The sequence below is a fragment of the Prionailurus bengalensis genome, chromosome A2 (genome assembly GCF_016509475.1).
Source record: "Prionailurus bengalensis isolate Pbe53 chromosome A2, Fcat_Pben_1.1_paternal_pri, whole genome shotgun sequence".
NCBI lineage: Eukaryota > Metazoa > Chordata > Mammalia > Carnivora > Felidae > Prionailurus > Prionailurus bengalensis.
Genome location: NC_057348.1, coordinates 1,624,043 through 1,646,776, shown reverse-complemented (window position 1 = coordinate 1,646,776; position 22,734 = coordinate 1,624,043). Strand labels below are relative to the sequence as shown.

The 22,734-nt window shown below is 60.9% G+C and overlaps 1 protein-coding gene across 1 annotated transcript; it reads right to left on the bottom strand.

Annotated features, from left to right (window-relative positions):
- Positions 1 to 15,816: 15,816 nt before the first annotated feature.
- Positions 15,817 to 17,875, bottom strand: GADD45B (growth arrest and DNA damage inducible beta). Its single transcript, XM_043586070.1, has 4 exons — positions 17,584 to 17,875; positions 17,391 to 17,492; positions 16,757 to 16,979; positions 15,817 to 16,499 (listed from the first exon to the last, which is right to left on the bottom strand). The coding sequence occupies exons 1-4, from the start codon at positions 17,625 to 17,627 to the stop codon at positions 16,386 to 16,388; spliced, it is 483 nt and encodes a 160-aa protein (XP_043442005.1). The 5' UTR covers positions 17,628 to 17,875; the 3' UTR covers positions 15,817 to 16,385.
- Positions 17,876 to 22,734: the final 4,859 nt, after the last annotated feature.

The following is a 22,734-nucleotide window of genomic DNA, read 5'->3' as shown; positions in this document are numbered from 1 at the left end:
CTGCATGGTGGGGCTGGGGAGACGGAGGGGGTGCCTGTGGTCCGGTGTGTGTCGGGGGCAGTGTGTGTGTGTGTGTGTGTGTGTGTGTGTGAGAGAGAGAGAGAGCTGGAGTTGGGGGTGGTGGTGCTGGTGTTGGAGCTGGGGACAAAACCCTGGGGGTGGGGACAGTTGGGGATAGTGTCCAGGAGACGGTGTGGGAGACGGGGGACAGTGTCCCAGGGGACCTTGGTTCTGGGGTGGGAAGCTGGTATCCCGGGGGGACGTGTCCAGGGTGGGGGGGATGGTGTTCTGGGGGCTGGCATTGGGGGTGGGGCAGGCGAGGGGGCAACTGTGTGGGCGGGGGTTAAGGGGCCGTGTCCCCGAAGTACCCCGTGCCCCAGGGTGGGGATTCAGTGTCCCACCATGGGGGAACAGTGCCTGGGCAGGAAAGGGTGGTGGGGAGGGATGGTGTCGGGGGGGGGGGGGGGAGGGAGGGGGACCCAGTACGCCAGGGTGGGGGTCCAGTGTCCGGGGGTAGAGGACGGTATCCCAGGGGGGCAGTGTCAGGGAGTGGGGATGGGGGGGGCCCGGTGTCCCGGAGGGCTGGTGTCCCAGGGTGGGGGTCCGGTGTCCAGGGTCGGGGCTGGTGACCCGGGATGAGGGGTGTGAGGGAAGGAGGGAGGGGGCGGTGTCCCAGGATGGGGTCGCCGGTGGAGGAACGGGTTCCGGGGGCCTCGGGAGCCAGTGAGCGAGCGGAGCCGCCTTCCAGCGTCTCGAACCCCCGAAGCCCCCGGGGAACAGAATGCACCCCCTTCTCTGGGCCTCGTGTCCACCGCCGACCCGGCAGGCAGCAGGAGGAGCGAAAGCAGGTGGCCGCCCTCCGGGTCTCCCCGGAACCTGCCCCCTGACCCCACGCCTCCAGGCTCTTCTGGAGGCTGCGCCTCGGGGAGAGGCGGGCCCTCCAAGACGGCCTCCGATTGGCTGAACTTGCCGGCGACGAGGGCAGTGTTCACAAGTGCAGCCCGAGGGGCGGAGCCTCCAGCCCCGGGGGCCCGCCCACCCCCGAGGCAATAAAAGGCAGTCAGAAGCCCCGCCCCCCGGCTGTGAGTGGGCACGTGGGTGCAGAGCCCTTCTCTCTGCTCCAGAGCCTGGGTGATCTTAACACACATTTCGGCTTGTCACTTCCGATTAAATCTTTCCATGATTAATTACAGCTTGTGGCCTAGTCACACACAGGAGTCCTATACAGCTCTTTCTTTCTCGTTTTTTTCAGTGCAAGTGTGACTCAACTATTAAATGAGACGTATTATTACATGAGACATATTTATACTAAAAAGTTACTTATTGTTTATCTAAAACCCAAATGTAACTGGGTATCTTGCATTCTATCTGGCAACCCTATTTATAAGAATTTGTTCATCATTGTGACCACCTGATCAGTGGGGCCACGGACCCCAGACTGTGAGCTCCAGGAGGGCAGGCACCTGTCAGTGTTCCCTGCTGCCCCGTCCCAAGCTGCCTCTGGTAGGCTGAATAATGGTCCCCACAAAGGTATCCACATCCTGATGTCTGGAACCTGCGTATCTTACAATTTTTGCTGATGGGACTAAATTAAAGATCTTGAGATGGGGAGAATACCCTGGATGGGGGGGGGGCGCTGGCGGGGAAGGGAGGCACAGCAATGGCATCACAAGGTTGCTGATAAGAGGGAGGCGGGGGGGGGGGGGGGGGGGGGCGGGGGCGCCTGGATGGCTCAGCCGGTTGAGCATCTGACTTCAGCTCAGGTCATGATCTCGAGGTTCATGAGTCCAAGCCCCACACTGGGTTCACGGCTGCCAGCGCAGAACCCTCTTCAGATCCTCTGTCCCCCCTCTCTCTGGCCGTCCCCTGCTTGTGCTCTCTCTCTAAAATAAATAAACACTTAAAAGATTATGAGGGAGGCAGGAGGGTCAGAGTGGAGGAGAGAAGTAAGGTGACGCTGGAAGGCACAGGAACGGGCATGTGAGGCAGGACCACGAACCAAGGGATGGGAGGGCGCTTCTAGAAACTGGACAAGGTAGGGATGTGGATTCTCCCCTGGAGCCTGCAGAAGGAACACAGTCTTGCAGAAACCTTGAGCCCAATAAGACCGATTTCTGACTTCTGACCTCCGGAACTGTAAGAGAACAAATCTCTTCTCTTTAAGCCACTACATTTGTGGTGACTTATTACAGCAGCCATAGGAAATTCACTCAGTGCCCAACAAATATTTGCTGAATGAGCAAAAGAACGTCTGAAAGAATGCAAAAGGCAGCTATGGAATACGGTGTGGGTCAGAGCCAGGAGACCACACTGGCCTCCCGTGTGTCACCAGTCATGAGACCCTTGGCCATGAGATCGTTCCAGAGCCTTGGTTTCTTCATCTGTAGTGTGGGGTCCCTCCTGCCAGCCTCAAGGACTGTGAGGGGTCAGGAGGTGACTGGACAGTGGTCACAGGGTGTGTGTGGAGCCAGCTAGAACCGCGACCTTCCCTCTCATCTCCAGCCAGACTCCAGCCATCACAGTGTCCTTTCCAGAGCCACCTGCTCCGTCACCTGCCAGGACCTCCTCTAAGAACTTTCGTGTATTCACATTCATGTTTACAATGACTCCATCTCAATAATTACCGCGGGTTCCTGAAGGTGGCAGCTGAGGCAAGGGGAGATAAAGTCAATACCCCAAGGTTACCCAGCTGTTCAGTTGTAAAGTGTGGATGTACTGAAACCATCAGGGAACGACGAGCCTAAGGTGGGTGTGGCCCACTCCTGCGTCCTCTCTGTGCCTCAGTCCACCCTCACCAAGCCGACCTTCCTCTCGGGGCATGGGAGCCCCCGCGTGCAAAGGGTGTGGCGGTCAAGACTGGTTCTCAGCAGAGTAGACCTGTCACACCCTGAAAGAAGGTGAGAGGTCAGAGACTGGGGAGCCCCACCTTGCCCTGGAGATGGAATTCATCTGTGGGATGTCATGGATTCCTGGAGGCCAGAATGTCTGGCTCACCTGGCGTGGGGGAACGCCCTTGAGACCTCCCTCTCCCTCACCCCAACCAGGAAATATGGGGGTCTCCCCGCTCCAGGTCTGCCCCAGGGAGATGCCGGTCTCCAGGGGGCTGTGTGTCCTCGTCTGCCCTTTGCGACCGACTGAGGCAAGCCTTGGGTCAGCAGGGAGGAGGGGGGAGGAAAGGGAGGAGGGGGAGGAGGGCCAGAAGAAGGAGAGGCGGGTGGCCAGCCTGGGTGGAGGAATCCCCAAACCAGCTAAAAATAGCCAGGGAAATTATTCCAACACCTTCCCAAAATAGAAAACAACCTCCCCGCCCAACAAAAGGCTCGGGCAGCTGGGGGGGGGGGGGGGGCCTGGGCAGGGAGAGGGGCCGGTGATGAAGAAAGCTGGCCTCGGGCAACCCCTCCCCATGCCCAAGACTTGCTAACCCCCTCAGGCTCTATCTGCCCAGCTGCCCTCCCCAGGGGCTGGCTGCGCGCTCACCCCGGGATCCGGACGGCGGGCACGCCCAGGAGGGGTGGGGACCCTGGAAAGTGGATCCCGACACCCGCCCCCCACCCGCCGCCCGGGCCCAAGGGCCGCTGACCGGGGGAACTGGGAGGGCCCGCCACCCAGGCTAAAAATAGCCCGCATCTCCGCCCAAGCTATTTTTAGTCCCTTCCCCGAGGCCTCAGCACAAAGGCAGCCACCGATGGGCACACCCCGCCGGGCAGCCCGGGCGCCTCTGGCCGCCGCAGCGGCCGGAGTTGGGGGCAGACCCACAGTGCGGACAGATGTGGCTTGAGCGCCCGACCTGCCGGCTGGCGCCAGGGCGCCCCCAAGCCCTCTGTGAGCCCTCCTGTTGCCAAAGAGCGAGGGAGACACGCGGGCAGGGGGTCTGGGCCCCAGAAGGCGCCGGGCCTGCCCTCTCTCTGGATCGGGGAAGTGTGGGGGCGGGGGGGGGGGGTCTCGGATCCCCGAAATGACAACCGAGCAACGGGCAGCCGCTGCCTCAGTGTCCGCATCTGTGAAACGGGAGCCAGCGGCGCACAGCGCGCGGCCTCGGCCAGGCGGGGCCGCCGGGCCCGGGTGCCTTCCGTTCCTCCGGTCCCGCTCCCGCCCGGGCGGCTCCAGAGACGCAGGGGCTGATGTCATCCCAGCCCAGTCCGGCCTCCGGCGCCGCCGTCATGGGCGTTACTGCGCCAGGGAATCCCGGCCCCCGCGCGGGGCCCCCGTGGAAACCCGTGACGCCAGCGCCGCCGCCGCAGGTCTTCCGGCCGGCGCCCGGGCGGGGCGGGGCCGGGGCGGGGCGTGCTCCCGCGCGGCGCCCCACCCCCACGCGTCCCAGGGCGCGCATGCACGCCGCACCAAGCCCGCGCGCGCCCTCGCAGGCCCGGGGTGTGTAGGCCTGCGCGGGTGGTGGGGGCGAGCGCGTGCGTGCTCCGAAACCCCCGGACGCGGTCCCGCGTGGAAGGCACGTGGGCAGGCGTGCCCGGCCCTGGCCGGCTCTACGGAGGGGGTGGGAACGCAGGCCTGAGCCTCCAGGGCCTGTCCGGGATGTGTGGGGTGGAGGAGGGGAGCGGGGGCACCCAGCCCGGACACACATACACACGCGCACACTCACACACTCCCCGCCGGGCTCCCTGGCCTGTGGGTGTGGGGCCGCAGCGATGACTCCGAGCCTGTTCACTGTCTCCCCGCCAGTCTGGGAGCTAATTACTGTCAGGACGAGACGGGTTGGCTGGAAAGATGAACAAATCGCAGTGTGTCTGCAGCACGTCTGGGTCTGCAGGCCCACCAGCGTCTGTTCCCAGGGTGTGGGGCATGACAGCCGTGCCGCTGTGCGTGCAGGGGGCGCCTTGGGGATTTGCTTGGGTCCTGCAGGGCCTGGGCTGGGTGATGGACGCAGCAGCCATCCTGCCTGCTGGGTGTGTGTGTGTCTGTGTGTGTGTGTGTGTGTGTGTGTGTGTGTGAGAGAGAGAGAGAGAGAGAGAGAGAGAGAGAGAGACAGATCTGTGGGAGCGTCTAGTCTCCTTGTATATAAAATGGATCTAATAACAGCACTTAGCTCCTAGATTAAGAGGAATAAATGAATTCATGAACATGAAGTGTGTACTCCTCATGGGGCCCAGGAATCCCTCCCCTAAGTGTTTCCCAAGAGAAATGAAAACTTAGGTCCACACCACGACCCCGAGGTGAATGTTCATAGCAGCTTTACTCTTAATTACCAGAAACTGCAAACTACCCAGCTCCGCATCCCTGGAAAACCCATCCTGACTGGAACAGTCAGCAATACAGACCTTGACAAGCCTGGGGGGGGGGGGGGCGCGGGGAGGGAGGGAAGCAGACACAGGAGGCCACACAGTGTGCGTCCGTCCACGAATGTGAAGCGACCGGAACAGGCTCATGCACAGACAGAAAGGGTGTTAGAGGCTGTCAGGGGCTGGGGTGGAGGTGATACTAATGGAGACAGAATTTCTTTTTTCGGGGTGAGAAAAATATTTTGGAATTAGGTAGAGGTGATGGCTGCACAAGTCTGTGAAAACACTAAAAAACTTCAAAGGGGTGAATTTTGTGGTATGTGAATTGCATTTTTTTAAAACACAGTGGGTTTTTTTTCCATATTTATTTTGAGAGAGAGAGAGCACACAAGCAGGAGAGAAGCAGAGAGACAGAGAGACAGAGAGAGAGAGAGAGAGAGAGAGCGAGGGAGAGCGAGAATCCCAAGCAGGCTCCGAGCTGTCGGCACAGTGCCTGATGCGGGGCTCGAACTCACAAACCGTGAGGTCATGACCCGAGCCAAAATCAAGAGTCGGATGTCCAACTGACTGAGCCACCCAGGAGCCCCTACACCTTTCTCTTAAAGGAACAAACTGCTTCCACATGCGACAACAAGGATGCCTGTCAAACACAGTGTGCTGGGGTTAAGGGACAGACTCAGAAGGCTGGACAGTGGGTGATCCTATTTTCATATCCTGGAAAAGGCCAAACTATAGAGCCGATCCTCGCTTGCAGGGACCGGTAATGGGGGGAGTGGGCTGACCAGGGGCAGCGGGGGACTTCCGGGATGATGGACCTTCTCTACGTCTGGAGTTGGTCGGGACTTAGGGGATCGTGCACCTAAAAAGTATGACTTTACCATCTGTGAATTAGACCTCAGTGAGCATAGCTTTACAAAATAAATGCGAGGTGTTTAGAAAAATGCCTGAGATGCAGTAAACAGACAACAGACCACAGGGTGTACCTATGCACAAGCACATGTCTGTGCACGTGGGCACCCACAAAAATATGCACACAGACACGCACCTACGTGAATACGCACAGTTATGCACACAGAACACACAAACACGGACAGCTCTACACACACGCAAATATATGCGCGTGCGCAAACGCATGTCCCCTACGCATACGTGCACACGCTCCAGGCACACATGGACGCGCACGCTCGCAGGCAGGGCAGCGGCCCCGGGAGCCCTGTCGGAAGGCTGGGAAGAGCCAGCTCGCGGCTGCGCGGCCCAGACTGGGTCTCCGTCAGCTGTGTGTGGGTGTTTCTAGGCCTCCCGCCTCTCGGGTCTGTCTCCGGGATGCAGACGGCAGCCCGCCCCGCCCCCGCAGGCCTCCGCCTCCCACTACTGTCTGTCCCCCACCTTCCTGACCCCACCCCAGCAGGCAGCCGTAGGACGGAGGACCAGCGAGCGTCTGCTTCTCACGGTCTGCCCCTCTCCTCTCCAACTCCGCAGGAGCGCCCTCCCCTCTCTGGACCTCAGTTTCCCCGGCTGTAAAATGGAAGGATGGCTCCTGGGAATATCCAGGAGCCGCTGTGCAAGTCTCCCAAACTACACAGCCCTGATCCTGCCAACTCCGGCTGCGTGTTTTCTGGAGCCTTCTGCAGACAACAGCCTAAGCCCTGAGGGTAGAAGCTCAGATGGTGGCGATTGCAGGCTGAGGGACCACCTGATGAGAGATGTTTGGGGAGTGGGGTGTGAGGTCACCGTGGCCTGAGGGACCCTCCGAACCAAAGTGTGGACAGCGAGTGGCTTCAGGCAGGGAGGTCAGGAACCGGGGTGGCCGGGATGGATGGCACAGGCCGACTGTAGGGACAGAGGAGTGATGGTCACGTGCGCAACAATGCGTGCACAGCCACGAGGGCGGCGTGCGCCCCTGGCTCTGGTTTCTGCGGCGAACGAACCGAGTGGACTCCCGTTTCCTGCCCAGTGTGTCTGGGACCCACAGGTATGCGCAGGCGTGAGCCTGTTTTCATCCCTGAGAATATGTGTCTAGAATGCGGGTCTCAGGATCTCTGTGTTCCTGGATGTACAAGGCCCAGTGCATGTAGACACTCAGTACATAGTTGCAAAATGATGTGTCCCTTTATTCATGTGCTCACTCCGCAAATATTTATAGAGCGCCAACCAACGGTCAGGTGCTAGGGCAGAGCAGTGAGCAGAACAGACAAATATCTCTGTGCTGTGGAGCCGAGGGCGGCTATGGGTCCACAGGGCCACTCATGCTCTGCGTGCGGGACACAGTGCAGGCGCCTAGGGAGGCACAGCCACACGTTTGCATACGGGGCAGAATTAGCACCCGCATGGTCCACGTGCATGCACACAGGGGTGTGTGCACAGGTCCAGCGGGGGCTCCTGTGCGGGCATGTGCAGTCTGGGGCCCCGCCCCTCCCTGGCATTGCCTGCCTGCCCTGCCCATCTGCCGAGAGTGCCCGGGGCGGGGTGGGGCCGGGCGGGCCGGAAACCTCTCCCAGCTGCTGTGCCCAGTTTCAGGGAAGCCACCCGCTGGCACCCTGCCACGGACGGAGCCCGCCTGCCCTTGCACCTGCCCCCTGGGCTTCCAGGAAGGTCCCCAGTTGGCCCTGCCTCCAACCCTGCATGACTGAGTCCTCTGCGCCCAGCCACACAATGCAGGGGAGGGTGTCCAACCCACTTCCTCCCACACGGTCGGAGCCAGAAGAGACTGAGAGCAAAGTCTCTCCAGATGGGGTAAACTGAAGCATACATACACTAAGGACCATTGGAGAGAGTCCCAGCTCTCCGGGTGGGGGGCCCGAATGCCGCTCCCACCCTCAATCCGCTGGTGCAGGGGGTCTGCAGAGTGAGCACGTGAACTTGGAAAACGTTGCACTACCCTGATGACCGCACGGGGTGCATCAGAACGCCGGTGTGCATGCATTAGAGTTTTTACTCACACGTGGACGCCTGCACAGATGACGGTGTTTGAACACTGGGGGCCTTCTTCACCAAGGGACATTCGTGAGCAGGTCTGTGCCTGAGTACAGTGGGTTCAGGCGCACTCCGGTGCCACACACACTGGGTGTGCGCACACACGAGGATAGCTGCTCGCTGTGGGTGTTTGTAGGCGGGCGGGGGTCTGCACACATGGGGGTTTTCACACGCGAGCGGGACGGCGCGCGGTGCGTCTTGCACGCAGTAGGTCTTGCGTGCGGTGGAAGGCTGCACATGCGCGTTTGCATGCACACGGTATAGGCATGCACACGTTGAGGCGGCGGCCCGCGCACAGTAGGCTGGGCGCACAGTAGGCCGGGCGCACCGTCAGCAGCGCAGCCCGTGCCGCTGAGCACGCACCGGGTCCCCGCGCCGCCACCGCCCGGCCTGCCCACCCCCGCGCCCCGCCGGGCAGGTCAGGCGGCTCCGGCGGGGCGTGGGGCGGCCAGCGGGGCAGGGAGGCTATTCCGGGCGCTGGCGCGGTGCCCGGGCCCTGCGCGCCAGGCCGCCCGGGGAAGGCGCCGCTCACAAAAGGAGGGTCTGTGCAGACGCCCCGCCCTCGGCCCGGCCGCCCGCCGCCAGGGGCTGGGGGAGGGAGACGCCGCCGGGACCGCCGCCGGCGCAGACTCCCCCCTCCCCACCCCGGGCGGCCGCAGACACCGCGCCTGGCGGGCACCAGCGGGAGGCTGGCACCGCCGGGCGCGGGAGGGGGTCGGCAGCAAGCGCGGGGGCTCCCGTGCGCACCGGCAGCGCGCCCAGGGCGCACACGAGGGGGCTCTGGAGAGGGTCGGGGCCCCCGCCGTGGGGAAACTAGGGGCCCAGGCCCCTGCACTTCGCCCACTCGGGGATTTCTCTGGCTCTCGCACACCCGCCTCTGTGTCCAATTATCCAATTTTAAGTACCGAGGAAGCCGGGACTCCCGCCTGAGCGGTCGGGAGGGGCGTCTGGGGCCGGGGTCAGCGCCCCTCTCCACCCTCAGAGCGTCTGGCGAGAGGGTGGGGTGGAGGGAAGGCGCGGTCCGGGTTCTCCAGGCCGAGCGTTTTGCGAAGCGCTTCCGCGCATTATCTGGTTTCACCCTCTGCCACGTGGGAGGGCGATTAGACTTTCCCTTGTGTGGACGGGGAAACTGAGTCACGCTCTCTGGGCGCCGCGCGGGTAGCTAGTAAGCCGCCGAGAGCCGAATCGAATCCAAAGCTGTGCGGCTTTCGAATCCAAAGCTGTGTGTGCCCTCTCCTCCTGACTCCCCCAGCAGCCACCCAAGACGAATTTATGGTGCGCCTGCTGTGTACGCCGCGGCACAATCGTCGCCCCACGCGTGCGCGCAAGTGATCGCAGGCTCACGCTCCGACTGGTGTATGCGCGCGCGTGGGGCGGGAGCAGCCCCGCGTGCACGACGGTCTTCGGCCCGGCCTCCGCCGCCCGGAGACGCCCCTCATCCCACCCCGCCCCAGCCCCAGAGCCTGGGAACCTCCGGCGCCCGGGAGGAGGGGGTAGGGTGGGAACCAGGAGCACGAACAATGCAGGGAAGGGGCAGGGAGGGGCTTCTCCAGATGGAGCTTCTGTGTGTCTGTAAGTGTGTCTGCCGTGCGTCCTTGGGGGAGGGGGTGGCTTGCGGGCTGTGCTGCAGGCCGGGCGGCTCGGGGTCTCCGGAGGCGCTCGCCGGGCACCGTGGGTCCCTGGCAGACGCGTCCGTCCCCACCCTGGGCTGGCGGCAGGCGGGTCTCTCCCTCGTCGCGCAGTCCCAGGGCCGTCATTCCCAGACTTTCCCCTTCCAGCAGAGAAAGCCACGCTCTGGGATCGCCTCCCCACCCGCGCGTGCGCTCCGCCGCAAGGCCGGCGCTCCCGCGACCCTGAAAGATCTAGCAGCGAGGCCACGCCCCCTGCCTGGGGACCGGGGTCAGGAGGGAACAGAACCTCCGGCTGAGGCGCCAGGCAGGGCACCCCGGGGCGGCGCCGGGGGTGGGGGTCGGGGGGGCGTGGGGCTGGGAAATGGTTCCAGAGGGAAGGGAGAAGGGGAGGCAGGAATGGGACAGGCCGGAGTCCTGCCCAGACCCCCGGGAGGAAGGAGGGAAGAAGTATTTCGGAAGCTGGGAAGGCCCTAGTTTCCTTCTGCTTTCCTAGAGGAGAGGATGTCATGTCCTGAAAAACGTGCGTGCGCCCCCCCCCCCCCAGTCATCTTATGCGTGGAGGGGGCCACAGGTGACCTGGGCCCACCAGCTGCCTGGCACCTTGCTGTGGGAGAACCAGCCCACCGAGATGCTTCTCAACACCCACGGCCTTTCCCTAGGGCAGGGCCATACCTGAACCCCCTGGGGGAGGCAGGAAGGACCAGGAGTGACGCCCCAGGAACAGCCTGAGAACACGTCTGGCGTGTTAAATAAAGAAAGAAAGAAAGAAAGAACGGCCGTACTCCCTCCCTGGCCCCGGGTGGGTGTTCTTATTCATTCCCTACGTATTCATTGGACCCCTGCCGGGAAACAGAGAGAGGAGAGCGAGCTAGAGAGAGACATGTGTATGCACGTGCACACGTCTGTTGACCGTGAGGCTGGGCTCTCAAGCGTCTGCATGTGTGGCCCGGGGGGACACGTTCGGGTATCGCTGTTTGTGGGTGTTATGGGGTGAATCGTGTCCGCTCACAAGATGCTGGAGTCCTGCTTCCTGGTACCTGGGACCTTATTTGGAAATAGGCTTTTTGCAGATGATAAAAGATGAGGTCATGAAGGCGGGCCCTAATCCGAATCGGCTGGTGTCCTTATGAGAAGGTGTAATTTGGACACAGAGATGCACTTCCATGGGAGACAACGTGGAGAACACGTCCCAAGCCCGGGAACACCTGAGGCCAGTAGAGAGAGGCCTGGAAAGATCCTCCCTCAGAGCCACAGAAAGACACCTTCGTCTCACATTTCTGGCCTCCAGAACCAGACGCCAACATATTTCTGTTGTTGAAGCACCCACCCCCCACCCCCCACCCCCCACCCCCGCCTCACTTTGTTACACCAGCCCCAGGACACGCATACAGTGGGCGGAGCATGCAGTTAAGAATAGTGGTGTGTGTGTGTGTGTGTGTGTGTGTCCATGCCTGTTTGCAAGACTGAGTATCTGGGTACATGCTGTTCATATGTGCAGGCACAGGTGTGCATGTGTGCATACAGGTGGCCATCCATGGCCTCTGGCCTCTGGCCACGGCCACATCTGTTCCTTTGTGCCCTGGTGGGTTACCTGTCAGGGTCAGGCGGAGCCACGTAGCTCCCGGGTGGGGTGGGGAGGGAGGGGTCTGGGTTCAATCATGAGACCCAGTTCAGGGGTTCCGGGAGCCCAGGGCTCACTCCAGGGAGGAAGAATCCTGTAAACAGCCGCACACAACTCACATAATAGTAGCTAACTCTTCTGGAAGGCTTCCCACTGTTCTAAATGCCTTACATATTTTAACTAACTGGATGCTCACACCAGCCCCAAGAGATGGGCACTCCTATTAGTATCCCCATTGCACAGATAAGGAAACTGAGCCCAAGGAGGTGAAGCAACTTGCCTAAGGGCACACAGCCGGCCGCCTCCGCGGGGCGGGGTCGCAGCCTCCCTGCACTGGGTGGTGTCACCGTAGCTGGTCAGGACCTAGCACCTGGCAGGCCTGCGTGTGTCCCTTAGGGACAAAACAGCATGTCCTGGAGAAGAAGGTCATCATCCGCGGGTCAATGTCTGTCCACAGCTCGGGATTCGGACCTCTTTGTGCCCAAGCGTTGGTGAAATGCCAGGGGGGGCCCAGGCTGGGAGGGACCACGAGGAACCTGGGGGTGAGGAGACAGACCCTTCCCCAGCCCTCTTGCAGCAGGAGCTAACACAGGAGACAGACAAGAAGCAAATGGTGGCAGGATTAAGTCTGTCCTTACAAACAGGCAGGTGCTGGAACCTGGAGGGGGGAGGGGGGAGACGGAGCTGGAGACGGGCTCTCAAGGTTCCTGTCTGGAGAGCTTCCCCAGGGAGGGGGCATCCGACAGGAGAACAAAAGGGCAGAGCTCAGACAGCGGCGTCCGGCCCGGGGCGCGAGGCGCGTGCCAACGTCAGCCGTGTGTGACTCTGCGTGCCCTCCCGTGTGTCCTCGTCCGCATGGAAGGGTGCTGGCGTGCACACAGCGGCCAGGTTCAGACTTTGGTCGTGACGCACACCACAACACGGACGAGCGTCCAAGCCTCCGAGCATCACTTGAGGGTGAGAAGCCATCTGGTGTCTCATCCCATTTCTGTCAAGAGCCCCCAACAAGGCAAAGCCACACAGGCCGGCCACGGATTCATGGGTGCCAGGAGCTGGGCAAGCAGATGGGGAGTGGCCGCTAACAGGGCTTCTTTTAGGGTGTTCCGGAATGTTCTGGAATGTTCATGGAATGTTCTGGAACTAGGTAGTGGTGATAATTGCACAACTCTGTAGAGTATGCTAAAAACCACTAAATAAGACTGTAAAGGGGTAAGTTTTATGGTATGTAACTTCTATCTCAATTATATAGAAATATAAATGTAAATACAAATATAAATGGGTATAAGATCCTAACTGAATCACACAGGCCTTCGCTTGGTCCCTGAATGCGCCCCTGTCCAGCTGTGTGACCTTGGGCAAGTGGCTGCACGTCTCTGAGCCCTTGTGCCCCCCCCCCTTTTGTAGAAAGCAGAGCATGATGTTAGCTACCTTGAGGAGTTGTTTCGAGGCCGAGCAGAGATAACAGGGCAGAAAAGCCGCCTTGGGCAACAGCAGCTGTTATTATATCACTGTTCTCCACACGGCTGCCCCGTTCGGCTGTCCTTGTCCTGGACCCCGGCTGGTCCCCAAGTCCAGGGACATGTTATGTGCTTCAGTGACATGCTCACAAGGCCGTCCCCCTCTCCCCGGGGCACGGAGGCTTCAGGAAGTAGCTAGAATCCTACCGACTGTTGAGGCCTGGGGGCGGAGATCACATCTGTATTTACACACCTGTCAACACACATGTAACTGTGTGCCCACGTCCATTTTGGCGGGTGTGTGTTCACACGCAGACCTAGCTCGGGGGAGGCTACGCGTCTAGTCCACAGACACGGAAAGGAAGCCCAGAGGAGCGGAGCCACCTGCCCGAGAGGGTGGGGAGAAGCTGGGGTTCCAGGCCCCCGCCCAGGGGTGCCCGGGGGGAGTGGGTGACAGCGTGTGTGAGGCGTAGGGAGCTGGGTGTGCGCCTGTGTGGTGTGTGTCTCAGACCCGCGGGTGTAGACACGGGCGGAGGGGAGTGCAGGTCCCCTGAGGTGAGCCTGCACCCCGGCCATTCGTCTGCCGCACCCTCCTGCCCGCCCCCCTGCAGGCTCGTGTCCACAGGACAGCGGCCAAGGCGTTTATGCCCAGGGGAGACGGCGTGAGCCTGGGGACACGGCAGCCCCGGAAGTCCATTCTTGTGCATTCTTGGGTTCAGTCAGGAGAACCTGACACTTGTTAACACAACAGCCCAGCCGGAGAACCGGGAGCCACGACCCTCCTGTCTGTCCCAGGATTGGCGGGAAGGCTGGGGCTCTGACCTTCTGGGAGGTCGCGCCTTCCACCACCTGCGGAGTGAAGGAACCACGCAGTCCAGGCTGAAATCCCGCCGGTCCGGGAAAGAGGCCTTGGAGCCCGAGACGAAGCAAGAGGCCCGCCGAGCCAGCCGAGTTTCCTTTCCCTTCCTTCCGTTTACAGTATCGCTTGAGAATATTCCCCAACCTGCTGGGTGTGGGGCACGAGGCTTCGTAAATCTTGCACGGAAGGCTCCCCCTCGTCGTGGCTGTGCTAACTCACAGGGTGGAGTGAGGAGATGATTCTAGAAACGCACGGTGTGTGACAGTGGCAAGAGCAGTGATAATGGCCGATGCTTTTTACACTGTGTGGGAAGCACTGATCTAAGGAAGATGTATTTCATGGAAACTTGTCAACACTCTATGAGGGAGGCAGCATTACTGTGCCCATTTTCAGGGGGTGCGGGGTTCTGAGGTACAGACAGGTGCCAGCCGAGGGTCACACAGCCGGGGCCCCACTCGTGCCTTGTGTGTCCTCGGAGCCCAGGAGCCTGGGGCCTTGACCTACTGGACAGGGGACCTAGGGATGAGAGGGTCACAGGTCACAGGTCGTCCTGGTGGATGGCCAGGACCGAGATGAGGACAGAGAGGCCCCTCCCCTCAGGTGGAGCTCAGGGGGTGGAGCCTCTACCCCAGAGGAACCAGCAAGACACCAAGAGCTGACCCTGGTCCCTGCTCGCCCTTCCGCACTGACTCCCGCCCCGGAGGTGGGGGGGGGGGGGGTGGTCCTTCAGCCTCTACTCTCCTCCCCAGGTTCCCTCCCCTGGGGACTCTATCTCAGGGACTCCCCCGCACCCCCTCGGAGTCCCCCTTCCTCCAGCCTCACCTCCCGACCCCAGCAGGGATGCCCTTCCCCCCTGGGGCTCCCCTCATCTGCCCCGTCCCCCCCTTCCCCTAACCTCTAGCAGGATTCCACAGGGGTCCCATCTCCCGGTTTTCCTCCCCCCCTCCCCCCTCCGGGATCTTGTCTCCCACCTGCGGCTCTTCCCCCCTCCCCCCTAGGAATCCCCGCCCCTCCCTCTCCTCTCCCTCTGGGACTTCCCCTTCCATCTTGCCCTCCCTTCCTTCTCCTGGCGGGGCTCCCCCAGCCCCGTGACTCCTGGGGGGACCGCCGGGGTTTTCCTCCAGCACCCACGTGGGGCTCCGTGGAAAGGTCGCGGCCTGCGGGCGGGGGCGGGGCCCGCCGGGACACGATGTGGCCAAGGCGCCAGCGAGCCCACCCCGCAGACCTGCGGCGGGAAGACTGAGGCGGGGCGGGGCGGGGAGGGCTGGCTGGCTCGAGCTGCCGGCTCCCAGCCCGCGGCATGGGGAGAGTCACCGCGCCTGCAGCTTCGGGAGAACAAGGAGGTGGCCGGCGAGGCCTTACAGTTTCGGTTTAGAGGCAAAACGCAGCACTGTGCCAAGCCCGGCTTCCTTGGGAGCGCGGCTTCCTTGGGTATTTTTTGCTCGTTGATCTTAGTTTGGGGAAAGAAAAAAAAAACTTTTCTTCCCCTTCAGTTCAGTGAAGAAGGCCATCCCGGGACGGAGAAGGCCTGGGCACGGGGGGGGGGGGGGGGGGGGAGGGCCCTCCCTGGGGGTCCCCGTTGGAGCTCTTCCTACAAGGCTGAGCCCTGGCCAAGGCAGCTAAGCCCACCGTGGTCCAGGTGCCCCCTTGACCTCTCTGGACCTCGGGTTGGTGGCGGCGTGGGGGCAGGCAGGGGCTGCAACCAGCCCCCCAGGGGTGCGTCTACGTATGCCCTGAGCGTGGGGTCGGCTCCAGCAGGGCCAGTAACAGCAGTGGCACAGCGGCCAGGTTTCGTAATAAACCGGTCTTTTAATTGCTATGGGGCAGGAGGAGGGAGGATTAAAAAAAAGAGGCAAAGGTTTGTTGGGCTTGGTTGGCGCCGGCTGCAGAGAGAAGGGGCACTGTTTTTGCAAAGGAGCCTGGAGCTGCTAACAGGGACTGAGCAACACTTCCTGGTGAGCCTGCGGGAGGGGGCTTGGGTGCCCGGCGGGGGGCAGAGGTCCCCAGCCCTCTCGGAAGTGGCAAATACACAAGAAACGCGGAAGCTTTAGAAATTTATTACAAGGTCATCGTAGAAGTAAAAATATATGTATCTGTAAGCTTCCCTTCTCTCTCAGTGGTGCAAGTAACAAAATAGATTGTCTATTACGTTTGCAAACGGGGGACTTCATGGGTACAGAGCAACGTCAGCGCCAGCTCCCAAGTCCCCAAGTCCAGTCCTGGCAAGGGTGCAGACCCTCGGTCGCCCGAGTCCCACGCAGACGTCAGCGCCGGTCTCAGTCCGCCCCAGAGCGTGTGGTCCGAGCCCTCCAGCGCGGGCGAGGCCACAGCTCCCCCGCTCCAGCTGCTCCGTCACAAAGCCTGGGCTCCGGTTCCCCTCTCCTGCTGGCCCGGTCCCCCTCTTCTCCTGTCACGGTGGCCACAGCTGGCGCTGCTCCAGGCTCACCGCCCTGGGGGTGGCCACGCACTCCCCTCTTCTCCATTGATTCTGCCCCCGCGGTCTCACAGGATGGGTTGTTCTGGGGGGTTGTTCTGGGGGGGAGGGGTCAAATATTTATTTTATTTTTTTTTTTGGCAGCAACTCAGCAGCTTCTGATGCCGGGAAGGGTCTCAACGCTCCTGGAGGGAGATGTAGGGGACCCACTGGTTGTTTCCTCGGCTCTCTTCGCAGTAACTGGCTACCTCGACCAGGCCGTGGCTTTTCCAGGCATCTGTGTGAGGATTCTGTGACAAGGGGGAAAAATGGGGTTCAGTGGGAGCCCCAGGAGTGGGCAGGGAGCCTCCCTCTCTCAGGGCCCCTCTGGGGAAAACAGGCCAGCTCAAAATAGCTCCCCGGGGAAGGAGGCCCCGCCAGGCTGCCCACGGGACATGCCTATCGTGGCTGAGTGCTGAGCTGGTCCGAGATGCACCAGCTCAACTTTGTTGACAAACACAGGCGCAGGTGCCCGGAGAAGGGTGGGGCAGGTCCAGGCCCAACTCACCGTGACCAGGAGGCAGTGCAGGTCTCGGGCCTCGTTGGTGCCCTGGGTCTCCGCGGGCTCGCCCAGCAGCTGCGCCAGGCGCTGCATGCCTGACACCCGGACGATATTGATGTCGTTGTCACAGCAAAAGGACTGGATGAGCGTGAAGTGTATCTGCAGGGCGATGTCATCCTCCTCCTCCTCATCGATGGCCAGAAGGCACAGGACCACGCTGTCAGGGTCCCTAAGGGGGCCAGAAGGAGGGGACGGATCAGCCGGGGGCTGAGGAGACGCCACTGTGCACGGGGGAGTTTGGAAAAGCGAAGAGAAACCGAAGGCGCGCCAGGGATCGCGTCTGCATGCAGCTGCAGGGGTGGGGAGAGGACGCACGGTTCTAGATGCCTGGGGTGGGGCGGGGGGGTAAGGCACCAGCGAATACGGCGGTGGGCGCTTGCAAACGATGCAGCGTCAGGATACTGCAACCTCGGCTCCCCCCCCCCCCACCTGTGCTCAAAGAAAGCACAGAGACCCTCAATCCACAGTGGGGACGCTTGGGGGAAATCCTAGCCACGTGCGGAAGGGGGGTGCAACAGAGAGCATGCAGAGCGGAGGGGGTCCCCACCCGCGCCCAGTCCGGGGACGGGGTGTGACTCACACATTCATCAACTTGGCTGACTCGTACACCCCCACGGTGAGGCGGTCCTGGCGCTGCGCGGCCACCAGCAGCTCCTCCACCGCGGCGCTCACGGTCTGCATCCTTGGGGTCAGAGAGAGGAGGGTCAGCGCCCGGCCGGCCACAGGTCGCTCCGGTCCCCGGCCGGCCCGGCTGACCTCAGCCTGCTACTTACTTCTGCGCCGCGTTGTCGCATGCCACGAGCTCTTCCAGCGTCATGTTGCAGTTATAATCCACAGTGGAAAACAGCCCCACGACAGTCCCAAGGGAGAAAATGCAAAATCCGAGGCCGGAAAGCCCAAAACCTTCCCACGGAGCCCGAGCGCTCGTTCAAGACCTTCGGAAGGCAGCGAAATCGTCTCCAAAAGAAGGCAGGAAAAAAAAATGGCAAAGCCCTCGGCGAGAATAATCCGCGTGGCCGGAGAGGAGAAGATTGCGGCCCCGACTTCAGCGCTCTGAGCTCGCCGCCGCGGGCGCCGCCTTTTTATCGACTTCTAAACCAGAGGCGCGGCCTCGGCGGCGCGTCCGCCCCTCCTATTGGCGAGCCAACAAAGGCGAGAGAAAGAAGAGCTACGGTTGGCCGGCGCCGGGGGGGGCGGAGCGCCGCGCGGAGGCGCCCACGTGGGCGCGAGACCCGGGAGGAGGGCGCTGGGGAGGGGGGGCGGGGAGCGTTGACTGCCAGAAAAGAAAAAAAGCAGAAGTTTTCCTCCTGATTTCCCGGCAGCGGCGCCGCGTTTCGGGGCGCGCGCGGGATTTCCAGCGCGCAAGGCGGCGGCGCGGACTTTCGGTGGGGGGGGGGGGGGAGCTGGAATCCCCTCCTGGTCCCGGGAGAGTCCCCGGCCCGCGCCTTTCCAGAGTTCTGCTGGAGGCCTGCATGGGGAGGGGGCCCAGTTTGCAGGCCGATCCCTCCCAGGTGGTGTGTGCATTGTCGGGGGTCGGGGAGGGATTGGCTGCGGGGACCCCAGACCCTGGGTGACTTGATTTCTCTGGGGCTCTGTGTCCCAACCTGTCTAATGGGCATGCAACGCCGGCCTCATTGGATTGAAGGAAGCGTTAAATCGAAGAAAATAAAGGGTACACCGGAAGTGTTCAATAAAGGGCGGTGGTCTCAGGAGGCCGCTTCGAGGCTCCCAAAATTGGGAGCTGCGAAGGCGGCCTGTGTCGCCACTCGCCCTATGAGAATGCATACCAGCCTCACAGAGTTGCAGGAAGCATTAAAGAAAGTAAGGGGTACACGGTAAGCGTTCAATAAATGTCAGGTGGTGGTCACGGCAGGCCGCCTCGAGGTCCCCTGAAGCAAGGGCTGCAAAGCCCGAGGCACTGTAGGGGCGAGACCGGTCGCCCCCTCCTCACCCCCGGCGAGTTTCAGGGTGGGGCGCGCGTGGGAGTGGGAGGCGCAGGTGGCTCGGCCGCAGCCGGCTCCGCGCCCCCTGCCGGCGCCCGTCACTTCAGCATCTGACCGCACCAGCGCACCTGACGACGGACCCCGAGGTCCGGGGAGACAGCCGGGGCGGAAGGGTGCTTGCCTGCGCAGGTCGCTGCCCTTTCGGGTCCGCTTGCATTGGCGGTCGCCACTTCCATTTCCTCCTTCCGGAGTGGGCGCCGGCATCTCCGGAGCGTGTACTGTGTACCAGGCTCCCCGTATCATGGGTCATTGAATTTTCAAAGACCCGGGAAGCACGGTCCGTACTTAAGCTGCATTAGGCAAAGGGGGAAACTGAGGCTCGGGGAGGCCACCACTCCCCCAAGCTACCGGCCGGTTCGCGTTGGAGCCACACGTGTGCGACGGGCACGGCCGCACACAAGGGACTGCCACCAGCCTCACCGTCTCCGCAGGAAGGCAGTTCACGAGCCTGGCGGGCAGGCCAGCGTGGGACTGCCTCCCACGGTCGATCGGGGGCTCCCGGGTGACTCACAGCTGAGTCCCCTCCCCCGCCAGCCTGGGGTCTGGCCTCAGCCCCGCGGCTTGGTTCCCCTGGCTCCCGGGCCCGCGGTCCGGCTGACGCATCGCACCGCCTCCGCGCCGCCCACCGTGGAGGCGCGAAATGTCCCTGGCGCTGAGAGGCGTGGCGGCGCCACCTGGTGGCCGCACGAGGTCTCTGCTCCCGTAGCGCCGGAAGGGACAGAGGGGAGGAGGGGTGAGACGAGGAGGGGTGAGGAGGTTGGGGCCTGGACGACAGTTGCAGCGTTTTCTATACACAATGTTTTACGCGCGCAGCATATAACTTCAGAGATGCGATGGTTCAAAACAACCAAATAGACAAACTACTGCCCGGGTGTGCCTGTTTTTAATTTTTTTTTAATTATGGTAAAATACATTTTGACCATTTGTAAACGTACCATTCAGTGGCATTAAATACATCCACAGCGCTGTGTAACCGGCACCATCACTATCTAGAATCCAAGACTCTTGCATCACCTCCAACATGAACATGAACCCAGCCCCTGGCACCCACCGTTCTTTGTGTGTCTGTGGATTTGCATATTCTAGACACCTGATACAAATGGAATCAGACAGTATGTGTCCTTCCGTGTCTCGCTTCTCTGAGCACAATGTCCTCAAGGCTCATCCACGTTGCAGCAGCTGTCAGGATGTCCTTCCTTTTTTTCTTGTTTTACATTTTTTTAAGTGCCTTCCCCCCCCCCCCCATTTATTTATTTTGAGAGAGAGAGAGAGGTAGGGGCAGAGAGAAAGGGAGAGAGAAAGAGAATCCTAAGCAGGATCCACACTGTCAACGTAGAGCCTGATGTGGGGCTGGAACTCGCGAACCGAGAGATCATGACCTGAGCAGAAACGAAGAGTCGGACGCTTAACCGACCAGCCACCCAGGCTCAGGTCATGATCTCACAGTCCGTGGGTTCGAGCCCCGCGTTGGTCTCTGTGCTGACATCTCGGAGCCTGGAGCCTGCTTCGGATTCTGTGTCTCCCTCTCTCTCTGCCCTTCCCCCATTCATGCTCTGCCTCTCATAAATAAATAAACACACAAGAAATTTTTTTTAATCTTTTTAAACTAACTGAATTTAAAAGTGTGGAAAGAAAAAAGTTGTTTTAATGAGATCCTTTGTCTCTAGACTTGAGAAATGTAACCGCTTCTTTTCAGTAACGTTGCATCGTATTGAAGTTACCTTCGATACATCCTTACTGGGTGCTTACTATGTGCTGAGCATTTTGTAAGCCGTCTCTTTCAGGGGTCACACCACCTTCACTGCCCACAAAGTGGCACTTTGTGGTTGTGCCGGGTTTACAGAGGAAGGAATAGAGACTCGGGAAGACGGGAAGACAGTGTTATTAGTTCAAGGGCACAGAGCTCAGAGTTCCCTGAGGATATTCCAGGAGACTCCAAATATTCCACAACCCCCGGGGTCAGGACTGGGGGGCCGGGGGTCAGGGAGCCAGACACGTTGCTAGGAGACAAGCACCGTGAGTGACAAAGGGTGAGTGGCTGTTTTCCTGGGGAAGACGGGGGTTGGGGGGACCCTTTTAGTGTCCCGTTTAGTGGGGTTTTTGTATAGTGACACGCTTGGGCACCCATCACCACTGGTCCAGGATGAGATAAATATTTTAACACTCAAGCGAACGCGCCCCAAATTCATGACGAACAGAATAGAAAAGCCTCCCATCAGGACAGGATAGATAACAGCGCCACACCAAGGCGACTGGAGCCCCAGCCCCAACGAAAATCAGTATGACTGATCCTGCCTTGATTTAAAATTTTGAAGACTCACCCATTGAGGTTTTTTTTTTTTTTTTTTCATTTGTTTTACTTTGTTGAAAAACATTGCTTCATTTTGGATTTTTCATCAGGACCGGGTTTCTGCCTCACCCAAGTCCGGGCCCTGCTTCTTGGGACCCTGACTTTAAACCCCCCCCACACACACCCCAGGGGTGCTGAGTGGCTCAGTCGGTTAGGCCTCTGACTCTCAATTTCAGCTCAGGTCACGATCTCACGGTTGGTGAGTTCGAGCCCTGTGTTGGGTTCTGTGCTGACAGTGTGGAGCCTGTTTGGGATTCTCTCTCTCCCTCTTTCTCTTCTCCTCCCCTGCTTGTTCTCTCTCTCTCTCAAAAAATAAATAAATAAACGTAACCCCCCCCCCCCAACACACACACACACACACACAAACCTGGGAGACAGGGGTTGTTCCCAATGGATGAAGGACAAGCCCAAGGAGGTGGGATGGGGGTTGGCCTGCCCAGGGTGGGTGGATGGGGCTCCCTGCCAGCACAGAGAATGCCCCAGGCAGAGAAGCAGGACCGGGGAGGACAGCCTGCCCACCCCCCATGTCACTACAGGAGGTATTAGGGACCAAATGTTTGTGTTCTTCTGCAGAAGCCCTGACCTCCAGTGGGGCGTACTTGGAGGTGGGGCCCCTGGGAGGTGACAGGTCAGGTGAGCTCATGGGGTGGGGCCCCCCTGGGGTGGATTAGCGCCCTTATAAGGAGAGGAAGAGAGATGAGCACTTTCAACACAGATGAGGACACAGTGGAAAGGTGGAGGCTGCGGGCTGGGGAGGCCTCCCCCGGACTCACCCCTGCTGGCACCTTGATCTCAGACGTCCAGCCTCCAGGACTGTGAGGAATCAGTGACTGTGGCATAAGTCCCCCAGTCCGTGGTGTTTGGTTATGGCAGCCCCAGCTGAGCAGGGGGGGGTGTGAGGGGTGGGGATGAGGAGAATGGGGACAGAGTCCCCGCCCAGCACGTGGGGGGGAGGGGGGGGTGTTTGACTGGGTTTGAATCCCAGCTTCCTTCCCGACCAGCCGTGTGAACGTGGGCACATCATTCCCTTGTTCCACTCCCGTGCCTCAGTTTCCCCCCTCTGCAAATGGAAATAATAGCCTTGTCTAGGATTGTTCTGTGCACCGAACGAGGCCATTCTGGTCCACACTCAGAGGAGGGCTCTGTGGGTAGCAACTGCCTCTGAATAAGGCTGCTTCCTGACTTGCAGGCATTGATTGGAGACCCGAGTCACGTGAAGAAGCCAGGCTCGGAGGCATGAAGGGAGAGAGCCTCCGACACAGCTCGTGCAAAGGTCCTGAGGTGGGGCCACAGCTGGCATGTCCACGGAGCCCCGAGGAGGCCCAGGTGGCAGGATAGTGAGCAGAGATAGTGAGGGGGTGTGGGGGGTTGAGGTTAGAAAGGTGGGTCCTGGGGGCTGCGGGTTGGGGTGTCTGGATGTGGCTCCGGCCGTGCCAGGAACCCATTGGCAGGTGTGAAGCAGAAGAAAGGCTGGCCTCTGACATCATGTGGGTGTTTTTGCAGAGATGAACAAGACGGGATTCCTGTCCCTAAGGAGAAGCTTCCGGGTAGATGTGAGTCATCATCTCCAG

Excerpts from the sequence above, each read along its gene's own strand:
- GADD45B (XM_043586070.1), bottom strand. The coding sequence starts at position 17,627 with ATGACGCTGGAAGAGCTCGTGGCATGCGACAACGCGGCGCAGAA. Across the intron at positions 16,980-17,390 it reads TCAGCCAAGTTGATGAATGT|GGACCCTGACAGCGTGGTCC; the intron begins GTGAGTCACACC and ends TGGCCCCCTTAG. Across the intron at positions 16,500-16,756 it reads TGCACTGCCTCCTGGTCACG|AATCCTCACACAGATGCCTG; the intron begins GTGAGTTGGGCC and ends CCCTTGTCACAG.